This window comes from Oncorhynchus tshawytscha, linkage group LG07 (assembly GCF_018296145.1).
Source record: "Oncorhynchus tshawytscha isolate Ot180627B linkage group LG07, Otsh_v2.0, whole genome shotgun sequence".
NCBI classification, from domain to species: domain Eukaryota; kingdom Metazoa; phylum Chordata; class Actinopteri; order Salmoniformes; family Salmonidae; genus Oncorhynchus; species Oncorhynchus tshawytscha.
The window spans coordinates 39908225-39928715 of NC_056435.1; the positions used below are offsets into that span (position 1 = coordinate 39908225).

The 20491-nt window shown below is 40.1% G+C and overlaps 2 protein-coding genes across 3 annotated transcripts in view; both read right to left on the reverse strand.

Moving 5' to 3' along the window:
• Positions 1–453: 453 nt before the first annotated feature.
• Positions 454–13338, reverse strand: LOC112254491 (delta-1-pyrroline-5-carboxylate dehydrogenase, mitochondrial). The gene is made up of 15 exons (XM_024427152.2): positions 13061–13338; positions 11110–11203; positions 10879–10971; positions 10306–10353; positions 10051–10206; positions 9676–9825; positions 9450–9524; positions 9134–9321; positions 8928–9001; positions 7516–7712; positions 7274–7321; positions 6986–7138; positions 5214–5335; positions 4928–5046; positions 454–4736 (listed from the first exon to the last, which is right to left on the reverse strand). The coding sequence occupies exons 1-15, from the start codon at positions 13099–13101 to the stop codon at positions 4624–4626; spliced, it is 1671 nt and encodes a 556-aa protein (XP_024282920.1). The 5' UTR covers positions 13102–13338; the 3' UTR covers positions 454–4623.
• A 3712-nt stretch (positions 13339–17050) lies between these two features.
• The window catches only part of LOC112254492 (intermediate filament family orphan 2-like), a 73853-nt gene continuing 70412 nt past the window's right edge, over positions 17051–20491 (reverse strand). For both annotated transcript variants that reach the window (XM_024427155.2, XM_024427153.2), the window contains exon 8: positions 17051–20449. In XM_024427155.2, coding sequence (XP_024282923.1) covers positions 20216–20449 — 234 coding nt within the window. In that variant the 3' untranslated portion in view covers positions 17051–20215. The remainder of the gene's footprint in view (positions 20450–20491) is intronic.

The following is a 20491-nucleotide window of genomic DNA, read 5'->3' on the forward strand; positions in this document are numbered from 1 at the left end:
TACAAGTCATTTCAACCACAACAATGTATGTGAAGACAAAGTGGAAAACGAATTGGATTTGCAAAAGTCATCAATAAGGGCATTTCGTCTTTTTTTTCTTAATTTGTTAACCAAACTTTTAACCTAAACCCAATGACATGGTGAAATATTTTGTTGATTTCACGTTGAATTCATGTTAGTTGACAACTCAACCAAATGTATATCAAGGCTAGACTTTGAACTGACGTCTGTGCCCAGTGGAGTGTTTTCACTGTAGAAGATATAGGAGCTTGATTTTGGGAGGGAGAATGAAGGCATGAAGGGCTCGATTCTGTTGAGTAAACATGTTCAAATTGAATGGTCCAGCTGCTGTTACACAAAAGCTAGCACTGGCGCCTCCGGAAAACGCTAGCTAACCGGAGCTTCTCTCCCACACTCACACCATTCAAGAGCTGTCAATTAGAAGCGCCAACATTCTCAATCCAACACATTGCGTTTTATTGCTGGTATAAAGCTGGATGGCAAACAAAAAAGAAATCAGATTAAATCTTACATGTGAATATGGCATTAGCCAGAAATTTAGGCTACAACAACACCATTAACAATTGAATATGACCAGTGAAGGTACATCTATGTATTACAGGGAACAATGGACATCATATCATTCAAAGCATGATGGGGGTTTATTTGAAGCATCCCACATGGAGCTCTCCCAATTGTGCTGCACAACAGACATGTTATTCCATAAATCTGCATAAAAAAGCATTCCACTGCAGTATGTATCACCATGAGATCAGTCCCTAGAATACTTGGCATAGCTTTGTAATGACACTATAAAGTACCCAGGACCTGTGCTAAATATTTTGACATGACAAAATATACTCACAAAATGACAATTATTCTTCAGACTTCTTTCAATAGGAATAGTAACACGTAATTTGTATTCCCCCTACAGATGGTTTAGAAATGTTCAACTAATGAGTTACAAATTTGCCAGTGACCAGTTTGAATATTTAGTTTGTCTAGATATGTTTCTTTCAATTTCCCTTTAGTTAATGAGCACCATTGCCTATTCCTGCCTGCACATTGGCTCTGGTTGTATGATTCCATTAGGATTCATAACAGTGGAAAAAGTTGCAATGAGAAAGTTGAGTATAAAAAAAATACACAGCAGGTTCTTTGAGCCTATATATCCAGACATTTGGTGTCTGTCAGGTAGTGGAGGCTGCTGAGGGTAGAACGGCTCATAATAATGGCTGGATCGGAGCGAATGGAATGGCATTCCACTAATTCTGGTCCAGCCATTATCATGAGCCTGTCCTCCCCAATTAAGGTGCCACCAACTTCCTGTGCTGCCAGGCAGTGCTCTTTCCCGTGTCTACACATACAGCACTAACTTCCAACAGTTTGAAGGATGGGAGTGTGCCAAAGGCACGGTAAGGATGTCTCCTCCCATCTGACTTTGATGTGACAGGAGTGTGGCACTATAAACACATCACAGCGTGAGGGATGAGGTAGAGATGCTAGCACATACTCAAACATCCTGACAGGAAGTAAATACCTTGGCTTTGTACTTTGACACCTCAGTGTAGGACAGCAATCCCAGTTCACTCTGGGCAGGTACACATTTTAACTCTCTTGTCAAATTGGTTAACCCTATCAGTCCCGAGACCCCAGCAAAACTTGTTTTTTCATTTATCTGCATGTCCAGCCCTTATATTTAGCCTCACAATGAAGTGTTTGACCAATCTTATTTTCAGGACAACCAGGGTTACAAGTTGAACACAAAACAAATTGATAAATTAGTTGCATTCATGAGTTTTGACAAATGTTTTTTTTATGTCCACCAAAGCAAAACCAGAAAAATGAATTTATATGAATGCTGTAAGTACAGAAATTGTTTTCTCAGTGGGAAATTACTATTGAACTAGTCAGTGACAACTGTGTGGAGTTTGGTGTTTGTGACAGCAACAATGTGAGCTTATTACGGTATTATAGACACTATGTCCTGGGATTTCCAATGATCTATGTAGAAGAGACCCTTACCTTCTAATGACCCTTGTGTAGCTTGTGAGCGTCATAGAGGAAAACATATGTCACATGTGTGTGTTTGTTAGAGTCCCAACTTTTCATAGATCCCTTATAAGAGTTTGTAGCTCAAACTATTAGGACTCTACAGACATTTTTGTAAAAAGACCCAGCCACCTTCGGGATGCGCCCTAGTCTCACAAACACCGCCCTAGCTCAGCCCCTGTTAATCACACAGATTAATGGTTGGTATCGATGGATGCAGAAGAAACCAATTGTACAAGAAGTATGTAGCTCAACCTTACAATATTTAGAAGGGGTTAGAAACTGGAGAAACACCATCAGCTGTCACAATAACAACAGAGTATGGATTAAAGCAAGCCACATTCAGAAACAAAAATATGACATTAAACACAAAAGGTTAATATACTTTCTGAAATAATTTAATGACCATTCTTACAAATTTAATAAAGGTCAATCTCTATTATTACCAATACAGGCACAATCGAAGACAAATCATTTATATTAGCATTTAACAGAAAAATATTAAAAATACAAAATACATTGTATCAAAATATATCCCCCTGAAATTGTTTTCAAAACGATAAAGATGGCATGAAATTCCGATTGAGACTGAGCAATTACATGAAGTTGAAGCAATTAACACTTACATATATTTTTGCAAATGCTCAGTAAAATATTCCACAATTGGAAAAGAACAGTAAGTGTGCGCGGTTGCTGAGGTAAACATGATTAGATGGCAAAGTGGGGTTTAAGTAAAAAGGTAACAGCACCCTCATGCTCAACCGGGTCTCAGAGCATTTTGTAATATCCTTAACGGAAATCCAAGACACTCCAGTTAGTATGTTACGTTTCGTATGGTATGTATTAATTTGTGGATGTCCATCACCCATTTTGTATGATTATGTAACGAATTTGCAAAACGTACAATATGTTATGAATTTTCAAAACGTATAATGTTACAAATTCTAGCTAGGTAGCTAATGTTGCTAGGATAGGGGTTAGGGTTAAGTTTAGGAGTTCTGTTAAAGGGTTAGGGTTAGCTAAAAAGGGTCAAGGGTTACGTAACATGCTAGTAGTTGCAAAAGTTATAAAAAGTTGTAAGTAGTTTAAAAGTAAAATGCGAAAGTTGTCTGTGATGAGATTCGAACTCGCAACCTTTGGATTGCTAGACATTTACATTATATGCCTGACCAACCACCCTACTTTTGGTATTTTCCTCACGTAACCATAGCAAACATAAAATATCATACTAATTTGAGTGTCCCGGATGTACTTTTAGTATGTTACGTTTAGTCTATGAGACCAAGCTGTCATGCGCAGTCTCAATGTCTCTCTTTCTCTCCCCCCACCCAGAGGCCCATGCCTCAGGACTACCTGGCATGACGACTCCTGGCTGTCCTAGTCCAACTGGTCGTGCTGCTGATCCAGTTTCTGCTGTTTGCATGCGGCAATGGAACCGTGACCGGTTCAACGGACGTGCTACCTTGTCCAGGACATGCTGTTTTCGACCCTCTCGTTTGAACATATTCAAGAACGATCTGGCCATGTACTATTATAAATCTCCACCCAGAACAGCCAGAAGAGTGGCCACCCCTCAGCGCCTGGTTCCTCTCTAGGTTTCTTCCTAGGCTCCTGCCTTTCTAGGGAGTTTTTCCTAGCTACTGTACTTTATATCTGTATTGCTTGCTCTTTGGGGTTTTAGGCTGGGTTTCTGTATAAGCACTTTGTGACATATGCTGAGGGCTTTATAAATACATGTGATCATAGCCACATCCTGTAGGACCAGCCATAGTTCAAGTGTACACAGCAAGGAACTGAGTTTAGGTTAAGGACTTTCTTAGCACCAAAAAAAGAAGATAACCATTTTCCCCTCTTTTTGCCATCACAAACACTTAAAATTATAAACATTTTGATACTTGAACTTTAGCTGTCATGAAATATTCATGGTCGAAACTCAGTGTTATTGTTTTTGTCAAAAAATGTTAAGATGAGACGGTCAGTTAATTTTTATAATACAGAGTCAGTTTCGTAAAGTATTTGATGCTTAACAACTCTTTGAATACTTTCCTCAGGACAGAACAGGCGGAGACAACCTAACAGTGAGTAGCCTACATCTCAGGACCAGTCAGTACTGAGATGGTAAAACAGAGGCTCAGAAGCACATAGCAGCCATTTGATTAAAAAAACAGATGACTGATTACTACAAGTCTGTGGAATCCATGGTAGACCACACAGTTTTACTATGTCTGTGGATCCACGGGACGTATTGTCATATTGTCATTCTTCTGTACAGCTAGCAGGCAGCTTGGCTGGGTCAGCTGCAGCTCCTGCTGATCTCATGAAGTGCCAGAGGGGCACTGTTGCTCCCCCTTTCAATTTAGAACAGCTAATAATTACATTCGTACTTGTGTATAGATTCAGTGCATACTTATAAGGGCAAAAAGGGACAAAACTTGGATGAGTAAGGAGAGCATTGTTCTCTTCATTTGATTGTCCGTGTCGACTGGAGAAAACACCTACAGATTCCTCTACAGAACTAGGATTGGGTGAGGGAGGCCTAGGTAGGGGAGGAAGGGGTAGAGTACTGTCTTTTTAACCCATATAGGGGTACTTCCATTCTCGGAGCGGGACGTGGGTGGCCTTGACCACCTGTGGGGACGTCCATCTGAGTACGTAGTGAGGACCACCAGGTTTGTCATTAGTACCTTTGCAGACAAAAGTTCATGTTTTAGGTATTATTGATATCAATAAAGATGATGTACCCATTTGACAGAAGTATCCATGCCAGACATAGAGAGCTAACCAGGAGTAATGAGAAGTCCTGAGTTATAGAACTGTTAGCAGTCACATGGATATCAATGAGCTGTGGATTGGTGTGCGGGCTGTGCATTGGTACCTGAAGCTCTGGCGCCACCAAATGGTTGCTGGGCGACAATAGAGCCAGTGGACTTGTCATTAACATAGTAATTTCCTGCAGCGTTCCGCAAGGCTTTGGCTGCCTCATTCACAACATTCCTGGAACAAAAACATTACTAAAGGGTTTAGGAAGCAACATCTATTATCAATAAGCTGATCAAAGTTGGCTTTGCATTCATAATATTTGTATATAAAAACTATATTATGTTCTTTATTTCATCAATACTGACACTCCATTGCAAACCAGCTGAAGTAATGGAACGTACTTATCAAGAGCAAAGACAGCTCCTGTCAGGGCATATGGTGATGTGTTGTCTATCAGGTGCAGAACTTCCAGGTAGTCATTCTCAGGGTAAACATAGACAGACAGAACTGGCCCAAAGATTTCCTACAGGAGTTAACCCAGAAGCGAGTTATAACAGAGTTGTTATAAAGTTCCATATTAACTGAGCAATCGCAATGCAAGGAAGCAAGGAGGACTAGCCCCCCATTTTTGAAGCAGAGTGCACTGTAAACCCCAAAGTGCTGTCATTACTAAAAACTTGAGGAAACCGGTTGCACTTAATATATTTGAGTACAGTTACCTATAGTGATTTTGTAGTCATTACTCATACCGAAAGAGTCACTATGACCCTGTAGGTGTCCAGAACTGAGTTGTATCAGCTTGAACACGCCTCCAATATAATTTCCCAGTGTGCCTTGCCTTTGAGTGAATTGTAGTGTTACCACCCATGACACTATTTGTTGTTGATAGTTGAATTCGTTCATTTTCTGTCCTGTGTCTTTCACCAAGTGAGTTCCTAGGCAAATATTATCATTATAATTAACTCTTTATGACAATACATATCTCTTAAGGCCTAATTTTGAGGCCTAGCTTTACCCTAATGCAGTGGCCTAAAATTAATGGTTTACAGGCCACATCAGGCCTGAAAGTGTGGTGCAAAATTCCAGTAACTTTCCCAAATTCCCAGATGTAAAAAAAGATCCTGGTTGAAGGATATCCAGGAGTCTTCCAAACCAGATTTCTGGAAAACCTGGGAAATGTACCAGAATTTTGCAACCCTAACCACAATTCACATTATGTTGGCATCCAAGGTGATGTGTAATTCCTATTGGAATTCAGCCAGAGTTAGGATATCCAACAGTTGAAATGTTTATTCTCCCGCATTCATAGTGACTGCCAGGGTTAGAAACAGTTTGAGGAGACTACATAAACCATTTAATCTAGAACAACCATTTCAGTAACAGGTGCAAGAAATCTAAATAAATGATTTCATTGGTTTAGTTATTTATCTTTGTGTAGCATAAGATTAATCAAACACTCAATGTACATGCAAAAACACAGATATAAAAATAAAATCAACCTGACGTAGAGCATGCTGGGAAAAAAGTTAATTTGTTATCATTATTTTTTTTTAATGTTGATTTGATAACTCATTTAGTTTTGAGTACCACAAACATTTGAATTAATAATGACTTTTCATTGACTTTGAGTTCAACTTACTAGACGTTTTTGAGTTAAAAATGCCTTGGGGTTTAGTGTGTGAAGCATGGCTTTGGTTAAACAAACATGGTGTCCATTACATCCCTGTATACATGTTTATGTGAGTAATCCAAGCACTTGGCCCTGAGCCTGATCACAGGCGTCTCAGTTAAAACTGCACTTGGCCCTGAGCCTGATCGCAGGCATCTCAGTTAAAACTGCACTTGGCCCTGAGCCTGATCGCAGGCGTCTCAGTTAAAACTGCACTAAAAGTGAACTAAAAGTGAAAACACAATCCTGCTTTTTTTCTTCATAAAACAACCATATCTAACAGGCTAGAATAAAGTCAGTTTCAGCAATTCAGACTCAACTGACTGTCTCTCATGTGATTATGACATGTACGCATGTCTGGTATACCACTTGTAGGTTGGTTAAAAGAAGTGAGAACATACATGGTTAAAACTAGAATCACAGTACGATGTTCCATAGGCTAATAACAGTGGTGAGTAAAGAGGTGATCGACAATAACTACTTATCAAGAATATTGAGTCTTACCTCGGCCATGATGGCTTCTTGTGGGTCTGTGCTCTCAATGATGGTGGGCTCCACAAAGTAACCCTTCTTGTCATTACAGTGGCCCCCAGCAATAACGTTCAACTTAGGGGAAGACTTGGCATGGTCCAACCACTTCTTAATACGAGCAAAGGACTGAGACAAAAATAAATCATATATAAAGAGTCACTAAAATGTAAAATAATCTTGAAAATAAAATAACTCTTGATCAGAAGTAATATAGCTGCTTCTGATCAAGCATCAAGAGTGGCAAATCTCACAGTACTGTACCTTGTCATCAATCACAGCAGAGAAGAATGTACTCCAGTCCTCCACGGGCTGGACAGGGGAATCATGGAGACCGTTATAACAACCTGATATCAAATTAACACCTACAGTAAAAACTTCAACACTTTCAAATATCTCCTATTGGAGCACACGTCAACTGGCTGTAACTATTCACACCAAAATAACCATTGTGCCAAAGTGACTGATGAAACAGTCCTAGAAGCTAAGGTCAGTTGCACACTTACGTCTCCCACTTTGAGCTGCTTGTGGATGTCCAGGAGCCCCTGTTTGATCTGGGGCCACAGAGAGTCTGGTACATACATCCTGGAGCAGGCCGAGCACTTCTGCCCTCCGTACTCAAACGCTGAGCGGATGGTCCCTGTCACGACACTCTGTACATCTGCTGACTTGTGCACAAAATGGAAGTTCTTACCACCGCATTCTGAAAGGTATGGCAGAGGAGGATGTCGTGAGGCAGTTTTCAACGACTGATATACACTCCCCTTCGTATTTATTTGGACGGTGAAGTTAAAATGAGCAAATGTGGCTCTATTCTCCAGCTTTTTGGATTTGAGATCAAATGTTTTGAATGAGACAAGAGTACTGAATGTCACCTTTTATTTGAAGGCATTTTCAAACATACAGTATGTGTCCTACCATTTAAAAATGAAAGCATTTCATGCATCTAGTCCCCACATATGAATAAGTTATTTTTTCATAAATATTTTGACAAAATCACTTAATAGTGTATTAAACTCAACATTTTTGTATTTGGTCCCATATTAACACAGCACGCCATGACTACATCAAGCTTGTGACTCTATAAACTAGTTGGATGCATTTGCAATTTGTTTTGGTTGTTTTTCTATTTATGTTTTGCCCAATAGGAACTGAATGGTGAATAACATAGTATCATTTTGGAGTAACTTTTATTGTAAATAAAAAATTACAAAAAATGATGAATGAATAATGACGAGTGAGAAAATTACAGAGGAACAAAGATCATAAACCCCCCCCCCCAAAAAAAGAATGCTAACCTCTCATTATTCATGATTATCCATGGTTGCATCCACATTAACGTAGAAGTGTTCAGAAACATATTATATTCTTATTTACAATAAAAGTGACTCCAAAATGACACAATACATTATTCACCATTTAGCTCCTATTGGCAAAACATAATCTTAAACACTACCAAAACAAACTGCAAATGCATCCAACAAGTTTGTAGAGTCACAAGCTCGATGTAGTCATTGCGTGCTAGTAATATGGGACAAAACTTTTGACTACTTTAATACACTATAAGTGAATTTGTAAAAATACTAATGAAAAACAAAACTTCAAATGGGGGTACTAGATACATAGTGATTTCATTTAGAAACAGTAAAACAGATATGTATGAAAATACCCTCAAATAAAATGTGACATTCTGTATTGTCACCTAATGAAACATTTGATCTCAAATCCAAAATACTGCAGTATAGATCCAAATGTACAAATTTGAGCTTCACTGTCCAAATACATTTGGAGGGGAGTGTAGATATAAGATGAGTATGAAGTCAATATTCTCATGTTTAATATTCAATCCGTTTAATAACTTGACAGTGTGGTGGTGTACAGCATTTATCTCTATGGTTTCTCTATTGGTCCAACCCACCTCCTGCCACCCGAGGAAAATTCTTGTAGACATCCAGGTTCTGGGCCACCTGTTTCCACAGGCGCTTGAAGGTACTGAAACAGAAATGGGTTGTTAAGAGACTCCAGGGTTGTTAACTAAAAACAGTGTGGTATAGATTTGGTATTATGTACCAAAAGTGGCAATCAGTTTTAGGTATGCTTTAACATGTAGAGATAAACACATACGGGACACTGCCAGTGAAGTTGATGCCAGCAAGGTGTTCAGAGGAGGTGATGGTGTCTCCAAATACTGGTCCATCAGCCGGCACAAACTGGATGATGTTGGGGGGCAACCCTGAATCCCGGAGGACATTGTAGACGGCGTAGCTAGCTGACATGGCTGTGTCACTAGGCTTCCACAGAACTACATTACCCTGAAAAACACAGGCAAACAAAGAAAGTCCGGTTCAGACTATAACAAACACACATCAGCATCTAAATGTGAAATGTATTAGAACTATAAGGACAATTTGGGTATTGTTGTTTGTAGGGGAACACTTACCATGAGAGCAGGTGTACCTGCCAGGTTTCCACCAATTGCAGTGAAGTTAAATGGGGCAACAGCAGCTATGAAACCCTGTAGTTAAAGGGAAATAAAGGTGTTAACAACAACAACTCCTGGAAAATATGAGTTCTAGAAAATCCATCCTAACATATCCCCAAGTATAAAGGCTTTTATCTGTGACTATTATCAAGTTTAGATGATGCTAGGACCAGAGAGTGCTCACCTCCAGCCCACGGTAGAGCATGGTGTTGGTGCTACCGTCACTGTCCAGGGGCTGCTGGCTCTCCAGTTCAACAGCGTGCTTCGCATTGAACCGGAAGAAGTCTATTAGCTCTGCAGCTGCATCAATCTCTGCCTGCACCACTGTTTTACCCTAGAAAATAAATCAGAAAAAAATGTGCTCATTCAATTGGCTCATTCATCCACCCTCCTCTCCCCTGTAACATTTATGTAACTATTCCCCAGGTCATTGCTGTAAATGAGAATGCGTTCCCAGTCACGAAAAAAAAAACGCTTAGGGGATGAATATCCACTTGATATTCAGCCATACAATTATAAGATTATTAAAACAACATGTAGACTAAATAGTTCACTGTACCTGGCCGATCATGGTCTTGGCCAGAATCTCAGCTCTCTTAGGTCCACTGATGATGTCAGCAGCCTTAAAGAGGACCTGGGCTCGGTCCTGGATGGGTTTCAGGTCCCATTCTCTCCTCGCCGCCACAGAGGCCAAGATCGCCTTGTTGAGCAGCTCCTGTATCAATCATACCGAGGCAACACCATCCAGTCAGGTTACGTAAATCTTGGTGAATGTCTGATGAATAAAAACAGAAGAACTGTAATCTTAGTTTACCTTGTCAGCATAGCAAAACTTGGCCAGTTTGTGAGAGTGGTTGAAGGGCTTTCAAAAATAAAATAAAGAATTACATTGATTAATAGGTAATAATAGCTTCAGGAAATAACATTTAAAGACAGTGTGGTATTGGTCAAAATTTACATTTGACTAATTTAGCAGACGCCTTATCCAGAGCAACTTACATTAGTGAGTGCATACATTTTCATACTGGTCCCCCGTGGGAATGAAACCCACAAACCTGGCATTGCAAGCACCATGCACTACCAAATGAGCGACATGGGACTACAGACTCCACAGGCAGGCCCCCAGTATAGGTAGTATGTTGGTTTATGATGGATGTTATAGAAAACTAATAACACAGCTGATAACAAAACATTATTACAGTCTACATTATTTCCAGTTTAACTTCACAGGCCTGGAAAGTTTCCATTTGGATTAGGCAGTATGCTGTGTATCTGAGCAGCAGTGTGAGGGTAAAAGTGAGAGCTTCAGTATCCAGGCTCCCATATTTGCAGGCAGCATGGAGCAATAGTTTGCTCAGATTAGGGACGTGCTGTTGACTCCACTCACGGATAGCTGGTATCTGATGTCTTTGGTCCACACATGTTCATCTCCAACTACACAGGGAATCTCCTCTGTCTTCCCCTTCAGGTCATCCAGGGCCTATCACACACACAACCTTATTGAGTCTCATCTTTTATAGAGATGACCTTGTAGGTCATAAAGGGCATATGGAATGGTGCATGCGGTGGTTATTTGCTTGAGAGTGTGTGCTGTGTATGATTGTATGTGTGCGCGCACCTTCTGCAGCTCGGCCCTCTCTGGACTGCCCTCGTTGAATCCCAGGATGGGCTCATTCTTCACCTCAACAGCCGCACAGGGGAAGGTCCTGAAGCTGCACAGAGAGACACACATTAGGAGACAGATGCACACTAAGTGAAGATGGACATATACGCAGCAGCAGACATCCCCCACATACATTATATCCCAAAATCTGAGACTCATCCTCATGGTGCAAAGTGAAGCATTTGTTCATCAATGTATTACAGCTCTTTTACATCTTTGTTTTGAATAATATGAAACTTAACAATGTGGTTATGGAAGAGAATGAATGCCATTCAGTTCATTTTGAGGCAAGGCCAAATTCTGTTGACCTGAATAAGACTTTACTGGCCATGTAGATTGTGGTCTTGGTGCGATTTAAAAAATAATAATAATATATATATATTTTTTTTAACTAGGCAAGTCAGTTAAGAACAAATTCTTATTTTCAATGACGGCCTAGGAACAGTGGGTTAACTGCCTGTTCAGAGGCAGAATGACAGATTTGTACCTTGTCAGCTTGGGGGTTTGAACTTGCAACCTTCCGGTTACAACGCTCTAACCACTAGGCTACCCTGCCGCAATATTGAACTGTCTTTTTATACAGGTGCACCTCAGAGTTGGTTCTGTCCTGCCTCTTCCCTGCTAGATTTTGGCAAGCTGCAGTCTTCTGTCAGCTGGAATAAGTAACTTGAAGTAATCTCACAATCAGTTATTCTGTTATGACCAGTTGTTATAGCATAAAGGCTTAAAAAATGCAAGTCGTGCATAAAAGATGGGACCATCTTGCATCTGTAAAAACTATAAAAAGCCAGACACACCTAACAGCAGCAAGCAATTGCAATAAGCAATTCATGCTTATTTGATATTTCACTATTGTCTGTGTGTCGGGGTGAACACGGCTGTCTGTGTCTAATTTCTTTGTGGAAAAGTTAGAAAACTGCCAAACTTCTGGTGATCGTGCATGCACTGCCTCAAAAAATGATTAACTGCTCTAGTTTAAATAGTCAGTGAAGGTCAGAGTGTCTAACTGGGTAGACAGGGGCTCGTATTCAAATATTAAAAAACACCCTCAACTCCCCTGACACATGGAATCGATGAAATATGATTAGTCAACTGCCTTCCCACATCTACACAGATGCTTCTCTGTCAATGGGTGACCTGCTGTACAACAACACAGCCTTCATACAGTTTATTGATCTTCCTCACCCAACAGAAAAGTCAGACCTCTAAAGAGATTCAAAATATGGCTATAATGTTTTACCAAGGGTAACTGCATAAATAAACATTCATGCAGCTGGCTTGCCCATACAGGTTCCTTCTGTCCATTTGATTTCTTGCATAACACCAGTTGCCAGTGCCACTTCAGGTTTTTAGTCCAAGTCTACTGTCATAGAGATAGATAGAGGATTCATCATGGATATAACCATTTTAGCAGGAACATTGCCATGGACATCGCCATGGAGGGCTTCCACCATTTTTAAGTAGTCAACTGGGTGGAGTTTCCTATGGATGGGGTTTGCTATGGGTAGGGTTTGCTATGGATGTGCAGCAATCATCCAATGAAGAAGGAAATTGACCCCTTTAAAATAGATGTAGCCTCAATGGCGCTGCCCATGCTGTCACAGACGCTATAATAGAACAGATAAAAAGAGGAGTTCTCTTTCTAGCTCTATGTGCCCATGGTGTATCATTCACTTTCTGATTTTTGAGTGAATAGTATTTCTGTGAACTGTTAACTTTACTCATGCGGCATGGAATCATGGTAATCAGAAGACACAAAATCATAAATAACTTATTTAAACTTATTTTGCTTGGCCTTGACATTGAAAATGTACTATTAGCTACCAAAATAATGCAAATTACATTAGCTTGGTTACGAAGAGTAACCACGAGTTAGTCTCGTGTATGTTCATGTGAAAATACGTACCCCTTCCAAGACTGGTAGAATGCTGATCTCACACGCAGCATGTTCCAATGGAAAATATGTAGAGAGAAAAAGGACAATCTAATAAAAACACCCTTATAAGACCACTTCAGGGAACCGATACAATGTATCAAAACTGATAAGATACATTGAAGCTGTTTGATATCTTGAGTAGCCTACTGGTTGCACGTATAGCGAGTTCAGAGGATTCGGCCCGTACCAATATTCCATAGGGAGGCCACATTCATTATATTACCACACTTGCGGCTAAATTGTCACAGTAATTTACAGTATTTTATCTAAACAGAAATGACATAATTTAATCGTAATATTTACACTGTGAAACTTTTGAAATTGTACTTGTTAATATTTCAAAGAAAGAATTATTGCTAAACACACCTCACATATTCATAATGAAACTTACTGGAGGCAAAGAGGGCGAGTCTGCGAGTGGCCAATCAGCACTAAGAAGACATCTCCAGCCAATCACAGTATAGGGCTGTCATTTCTGAATTGAGAAATTATATTTTCGACGGAGCATATGTTTCTCTTTGATGTAAATGTCCCGCTTATCTTTTGCACAATTACTGATTTTCCCATGTAACCTAAATTACTTTCATTGTGACGAATGTAACTGTCAGAGAATGTATAGCCTACTGTTGCTGCCTCACTTTTCTATCTACACGGAACAAAATATAAACGCAACAGATAAGTGTTGGTTCCATGTTTCATGAGCTGAAATAAAGGATTCCAGAAATGTTCCAACCGGCCTCACAACTGCAGACCTGGTGTATGGTGTCAACGTTGTGAACAGAGAGCCCCATGGTGGCGGTGGGGTTATGGTAAGGTCAGGCATAAACTACTGATAACAACTGCATTTTATCGATGGCAATTTGAATGCACAGAGATACGGTGACCAGATCCTGAGGCCCATTGTCGTGCCATTCATCCGCCACCATCATCTCATGTTTCAGCAAGATAATGCACGGCCCAATATCGCAAGGATGTGTAGACAATTCCTGGAAGCTGAAAATGTCCCAGTTCTTCCATGGCCTGCCCACTCACCAGACATGTCACGGTATGTAACGGTAACGGTATCTGTGACCAACAGATGGATATCTGTATTCCCAATCGTGAAATCCATAGATTAGGGCCTAATTAATTTGTTTAAATTGACTGATTTCCTTATATGAACTGGAACTCAGCAAAGTCTTTGAAACTATTCCATGTTGTGTTTATATCTTTTTTCAGTATATCTACAGTGCCATAAAAAAATATCCATAACCCTTGAATTAATCCACATTTTGTTGTGTTACAGCCTGAATTCTAAACGGATTAAATAGATTTTTTCTCACCCATTTACACACAATACCTTATAATGACAAAGTGAAAAGATGATTTTACAACTGACATAAGTATTCACACCCCTGAGTAAATACTTTGTAGAAGCACCTTTAGCAGGGTTTACAGATGTGAGTCTTTCTGGGTAGGTCTCTAAGAGCTTTCCACCCACAGATTGTGCAACATTCTCCCCTTATTCTTTTCAAAATTCTTCAAAACTCTGTCAAATTGGTAGGTGATCATTGCTACACAACCATTTTCAGGGCTTGCCATAGATTTTCAAGTAGATTTAAGGCAAAACTGTAACCCAGCCACTCAGGAGCATTCACTGTCTTCTTGGTAAGCAACTCCAATGTAGATTTGGCCTTGTTTTAGGCTATTGTCCTGCTGAAAGGTGAATTCCTCTCTCAGTGTCTGGTGAAAAGCAGACTGAACCAGGTTTTCCTCTAGGATTTTTCCTGTGCTTAGCTCCATTCTGTGTCTTCTGAAAAACTCCACAGTCCTTTAACAATTACAAGTATACCCATAACATGAGGCAGCCACCACTATGCTTGACATTTTGGTGAGTGGTACTCAGTAATCTGTTGTATTGGATTTGCCCCAAGCATAACACTTTGTATTCAGGACAAAAATTTAATTGCTTTGCCACATTTTTTGCAGTTTTACTTTAGTGCATTGTTGCAAACAGGATGCATGTTTTGGAATATTTGTACAGACTTCCTTATTTTCACTCTGTCAATTAAGTTACTATTGTGGAGTAACTACAATGTTGTTGATCCATCCTCAGTTTTCTCTTATCACAGCCATTAAACTCTGTAACTGTTTTAATTGGTCTCATGGTGAAATCCCTGAGCGTTGTCCTTCCTCTCCGGCAACTGAGTTAGGGAAGGAGGACACCTATATTTTTGTAGTTACAGGGTGTATTGATACACCATCCAAAATGTAATTAATAACTTCACCATGCTCAAAAGGATATTCAGTGCCTGATTTTTTTCTTCTCCTGAAATTATTTAGGCTTGCCATAACAAAGGGGTTGAATACTTGTTGACTCAAGAAATTTCAGCTTTTCATTTTTAATTATTTTGTAAACATATTGAAAAACACGATTTCATTTTGACATTATGGTGTATTGTGTGTAGGCCAGTGACAAAAAAAACTAAATTTAATACATTTTTAATTCAGGCTGTAACACAACAAAATGTGGAAAATGTCAGGGGGTGTGAATAGTTTCTGAAGGCATGGTATGTCTTTCTATCTATCAATCTATCTGTCTATCAGATTATTTAGACATTGTTATTAGGCGATATGAATCAATCTTCAACTTGTTACTTAAGCACAGAATAATGTAGAGTAGCCTGTATGAGGTGGGTAGTTACATACAGATCAAACATTTTGTAATATGTATAATTAAACATGATGCACCTCTAGAGGACAACAAAGACTCAAGCTAAAGGCAATCCACCATTTTATTTAACTTTCCCCCAACACCAATTACAGTGTACATTCATTATTTTCAAACAACAGTATACCCCGAATCCCCATGAATGCAATGTTTTACTAATAGTTTACATACAAATAACATCATATTTTACAATGCACAGAGGTATGCATTGAAAAAATAAAGATGCAGGGAAATAAATCATTTAAATTAAAAACAACAGGCTTGAAATAGCATCATTATTATGTAATGTTTATGAAAATACAATGAGGTCAATAATGGTCATCAAAGACAGTACTTTCCTCCATGGCCACCTTGACTGGGGATGATGACCTACCTCTGCCTCTCTAGAACACAGGGAAACCCACCCAATACAGACAAGCTCTGAACGTTAGGGTGACAAAGCAATGGAAGATACACAATATATACAAAAGTATGTGAACACCCCTTCAAATTTGTAGAATGGCCTTACTGAAGAGCTTAGTGACTTTCAATGTAGCACCGTCATAGGATGCCACCTTTCCAACAAGTCAGTTCATAAAATGTCTGCCCTGCTAGAGCTGCACCGTCAACTGTAAGTGCTACTATTGTGAAGTGGAAACATCTAGGAGCAACAATGGCTCAGCCACGAAGTGGAAAGTCACACAAGCTCACAGAACGGGCCTGCCGAGTATTGAAGCATGTAAAGATTGCCTGTCCTTGGAAGCAACACTCACTACCAAGTTCCAAACTGCCTCTGGAAGCAACGGCATAAGAACTGTTCGTCAGGGTTTCCATGGCCAAGCAGCTGCACACAAGCCTGAGGTCACCATACGCAATGCCAAGCGTCGGCTGGAGTGGTGTAAAGCTTGCCGCTATTGGACTCTGGAGCAGTGGAAACACGTTCTCTGGAGTAATGAATCACACTTCACCATCTAGCAGTGCTGCGGACAAATCTGGGTTTGGCGGATGCCAAGAGAACGCTACCTGCCCGAATGCATAGGGACAAATGTAAAGTTTGGTGGAGGAGGAACAATGGTTTGGGCTAGGCCCTTTAGTCCCAGTGAAGGGAAATCTTAATGCTACAGCATACAATGACATTCTAGATGATTCTGTGCTTCCAATTTTGTGGCAACAGATTGGAGAAGGCCCTTTCCTGTTTCAGCATGACAATGCCCCCGTGCACAAAGCGAGGTCCATACAGAAATGGTTTGTCGAACTCAGTGTGGAAGAACTTGACTGACCTGCACATAGCCCTGACCTCAACCACATCGATCACCTTTGGGATGAATTGGAACACTGACTGTGAGTCAGGCCTAATCACCCAACATCGATGCCCAACCTTACTAATTATCTTGTGACTGAAGGGAAGCAAGTCCCCGCAGCAATGTTCCAACATCTAGTGGAAAGCTTTCCATGAAGAGTGGAGGCTGTTATAGCAGCAAATGGGGGACCAACTCCATATTAATGCCCATGATTTTGGAATGAGATGATCGACGAGCAGGTGTCCACATACTTTGGGTCATACAGTGTACATTTCAGTAATGGCTAATGTAACACTTTAGACCCTAGCACTACATCGATAAAACCAACCATATAAAATACCTATGAAACAATTAAACCCAACAATTTCAAATTCCCATATAGGCTCAATAAGCCAAACTTACGTCCTGCAAGGGTACATAATGTAGTAGTTCAACTATACATGTACAATTTGTGTTTGTTTAGACAATAAAGAACAATGTGCCATGTACAGATCAGGTTTCTGTGTTCTGACCCATATCCTGAGATATGCACCAGTTCTGATTGTAAGGTTGGGACTGTAGGTCTAGTCAGAAGACTGCTCCTAAATATTGACCATACATTCAGCAAAGAAGGTGTCGACAATCTGTTCAATTGAAAATATGCAACAATATTACAGTCACCATGAGACATGAGAACTAAAGGCACATAGGTCTACTGTACAACATACAAGGTGTTTCCCAGCCTATACTGTATGGTGCAACAAAGGATGGAAAAAAAGCATGGCTTACTGCTGCACTCGTCAGGCTGATTTTAAATCTAACACAAATGATTTTTATAGTTAGCTGGGAATAAGGCTTCTCCCTAAATGTTATTTGTCTTTATAGTGTGTATGAGTTTTGACACTTTACTATGGTTTAGGAAATAATATACAATAGACTGGTTGGGCCAGAATCTTTGTGTCAGATGAAATTATGAAATAGTTAAGTTTCCATACCATTTTTACCATCCACGATTGTTCAACAAGAAGATAATATTTCATTTATGCCTCAACACTCACAATTCAATCTGTACAACGCAAATTCATGGGCCCATGTAAAATTACAGGAACATAATGCATATTTTGATTTAAGAAATGATAGGGAATTGCAATACTACAACTATGTGCCTCTAGTTCAATGTAAAATAATTCAAAGAAACAACCAAATGCAATAGCCCTTCTTCCTTCATAAAACAATGCAATGCCAAATGTCATTATTTTTCCATCTTAAAACCCTCATCATACAAATAGCACTTTTGTCCTTGATTCTGCAAACTAACAACACTCCATAAACCAATTGAAAAATAACTTCCAGAAAACCTCCCCCAATCCACATGCATTGATCAATTTTGTTAATTGATTCATTTAATTCAAATCATTAGACAGGATGTAATACAAAAAATGAATTATACATAGGGCAATATGAACAGAAAGGCATCTGGGGTATACGATCACATGCCAACAGCCCTCTTATCTACGTACAAACAATTATAAACCCAATCCAGGGCTCATGACAATTAGACAACGGAATATGATAGGAACAGTGCACCCTGCTGGACAGACAGGTGGGAGTTGTTATGAAAGGCCATCTGAGTTTAGTATCCAAGATTGGCAAAATAAAATCCTAAATATCAAATTTTTCAGTGTATAATCTAGGGAATGTATCATTAACCAATGTTCATAGTATTGCCTGTTTACGTGATCGTTTTATGTAATATATCATTTCAGTACCCTATCTCTGAGAGAACAAACAGGTGACCAATAACTTTCAAAAGCTCTTTGGACCACAAGAAGTTGGTGGCACCTCAATTGGAGAGAACGGGCTCGTGGTAATGGCTGGAGCTGAATAGGTGGATTAGTATCAAATACATCAAACACATGATTTCCATTGATGCCATTCCATTCACTCCGTTCCAGCCATTATCACGAGCCATCCTCCCCTCAGCAGCTTCCACTGCTTTGGACTTACCAAAGAGTAGCCCAAGGAATCATCAATAACTTAGTTCTACCAATTAGATACATTTAAGGGGAAATTATTAAATCTTACTATGATAGTAATAAGCATAAGACAATACAAATCAAAGACAGCATGTTTGCTGGCACCTTGTTCCATATTGTTTTGGATAACCTTTCAAATGTTTACAGCCTCTAAATTAACATGGATAGGGGGAGAAGGTATGCCTTTGACAAAGGACACTAGGGAGTTTTCCTTTTATGCGATAATTCTGCACCTCCCATTGCTCTTCTACTTTGGAGAACACACAGGAGCACTCTGAATAACAGATAGAAAACACTTTCCCAGGTTAAAAAGGCAAATCATGAGGGAAAAGAGGGGTAATGAAGGTCAAAGGTTATCCTGAAATAAGGCTAGCTAAATTGCATAGAATATGAACAATGCATTATAGCAGCAAAGGGCTGTGCTCCGTTCCCCAGTCAACACTGGTAACTGTGGAGAGTCCAGTCAACTGATTTTTTAGCTTTGACTCTTTGGTGAGAACATTTCAATCCCCATTTGAACATTTGCATGTACAGTATATGTGAATGATCAATCTGCATCTATGGGGAACGTGCAAGTACAAAATAGTGTGACTGCTCTTGATCTGTGATGTTTTGTGTGATTATAAAAAAACTCAAAAGGATAGATATTCTCACTGGTGAATAATGTTGTGCATGTTGTTCCCTGTTCACCAAATGGACTGTTCAGCCTCAGGCCAATAGAATGACAGTGGTGACAGTGGAACTGCTTAGACTATGCTAAGAGTGAGCCAGAATGACATGTTTGATCATGTTGATTGTTTTGCTGGATGTTCCTGTGCAGCACTGTGGAAGAGAGCACAGCTCAGACACTATATTGTATGTACCACCTCTGCCTTAAAACACTTGTGAAGCAAATGAACCCCGTCCCCCTTCATTCCTGTGAGAACAGAGACAATAAGCACCAGTTCCGGGCCTGGGGCAGTGGGCTAGATCCATAGGACAATTGGGACCATCAGGACCACCAGTACCCCTTGGCTAAAGATGCCAAGCAGGGCAGAACACTGGGGTCAGCCCCCAAGCAGAGTGGAGCTCTGTGAGCAGCTGTCAGTGAACAGGGGAGGAAGGGGGTGGAGCCAGGCTATCAACTGATTGGCACCTCAGCCTCTCCATCCTTGTCTAGTAGTTTGTCCTGGATCTCGTCAGTGTTCCCTGAGTCGCTGCTAGCCACCGAACTGACAGAGGGAGAGTTCCTGCCCCCTTTAATCATCCTCCTGCACGTCTCCATCTGCACGTCCAGACCACGCTTCATGCTACACATATCCATGTACTCATGCAGGTGTCTGTTCATGTCACTCTTCGCTGTGGCTAGCTCCATCTGAGAGGGAGAGAGAAAGGGGCAGGGGGAGATGGAGGGAGG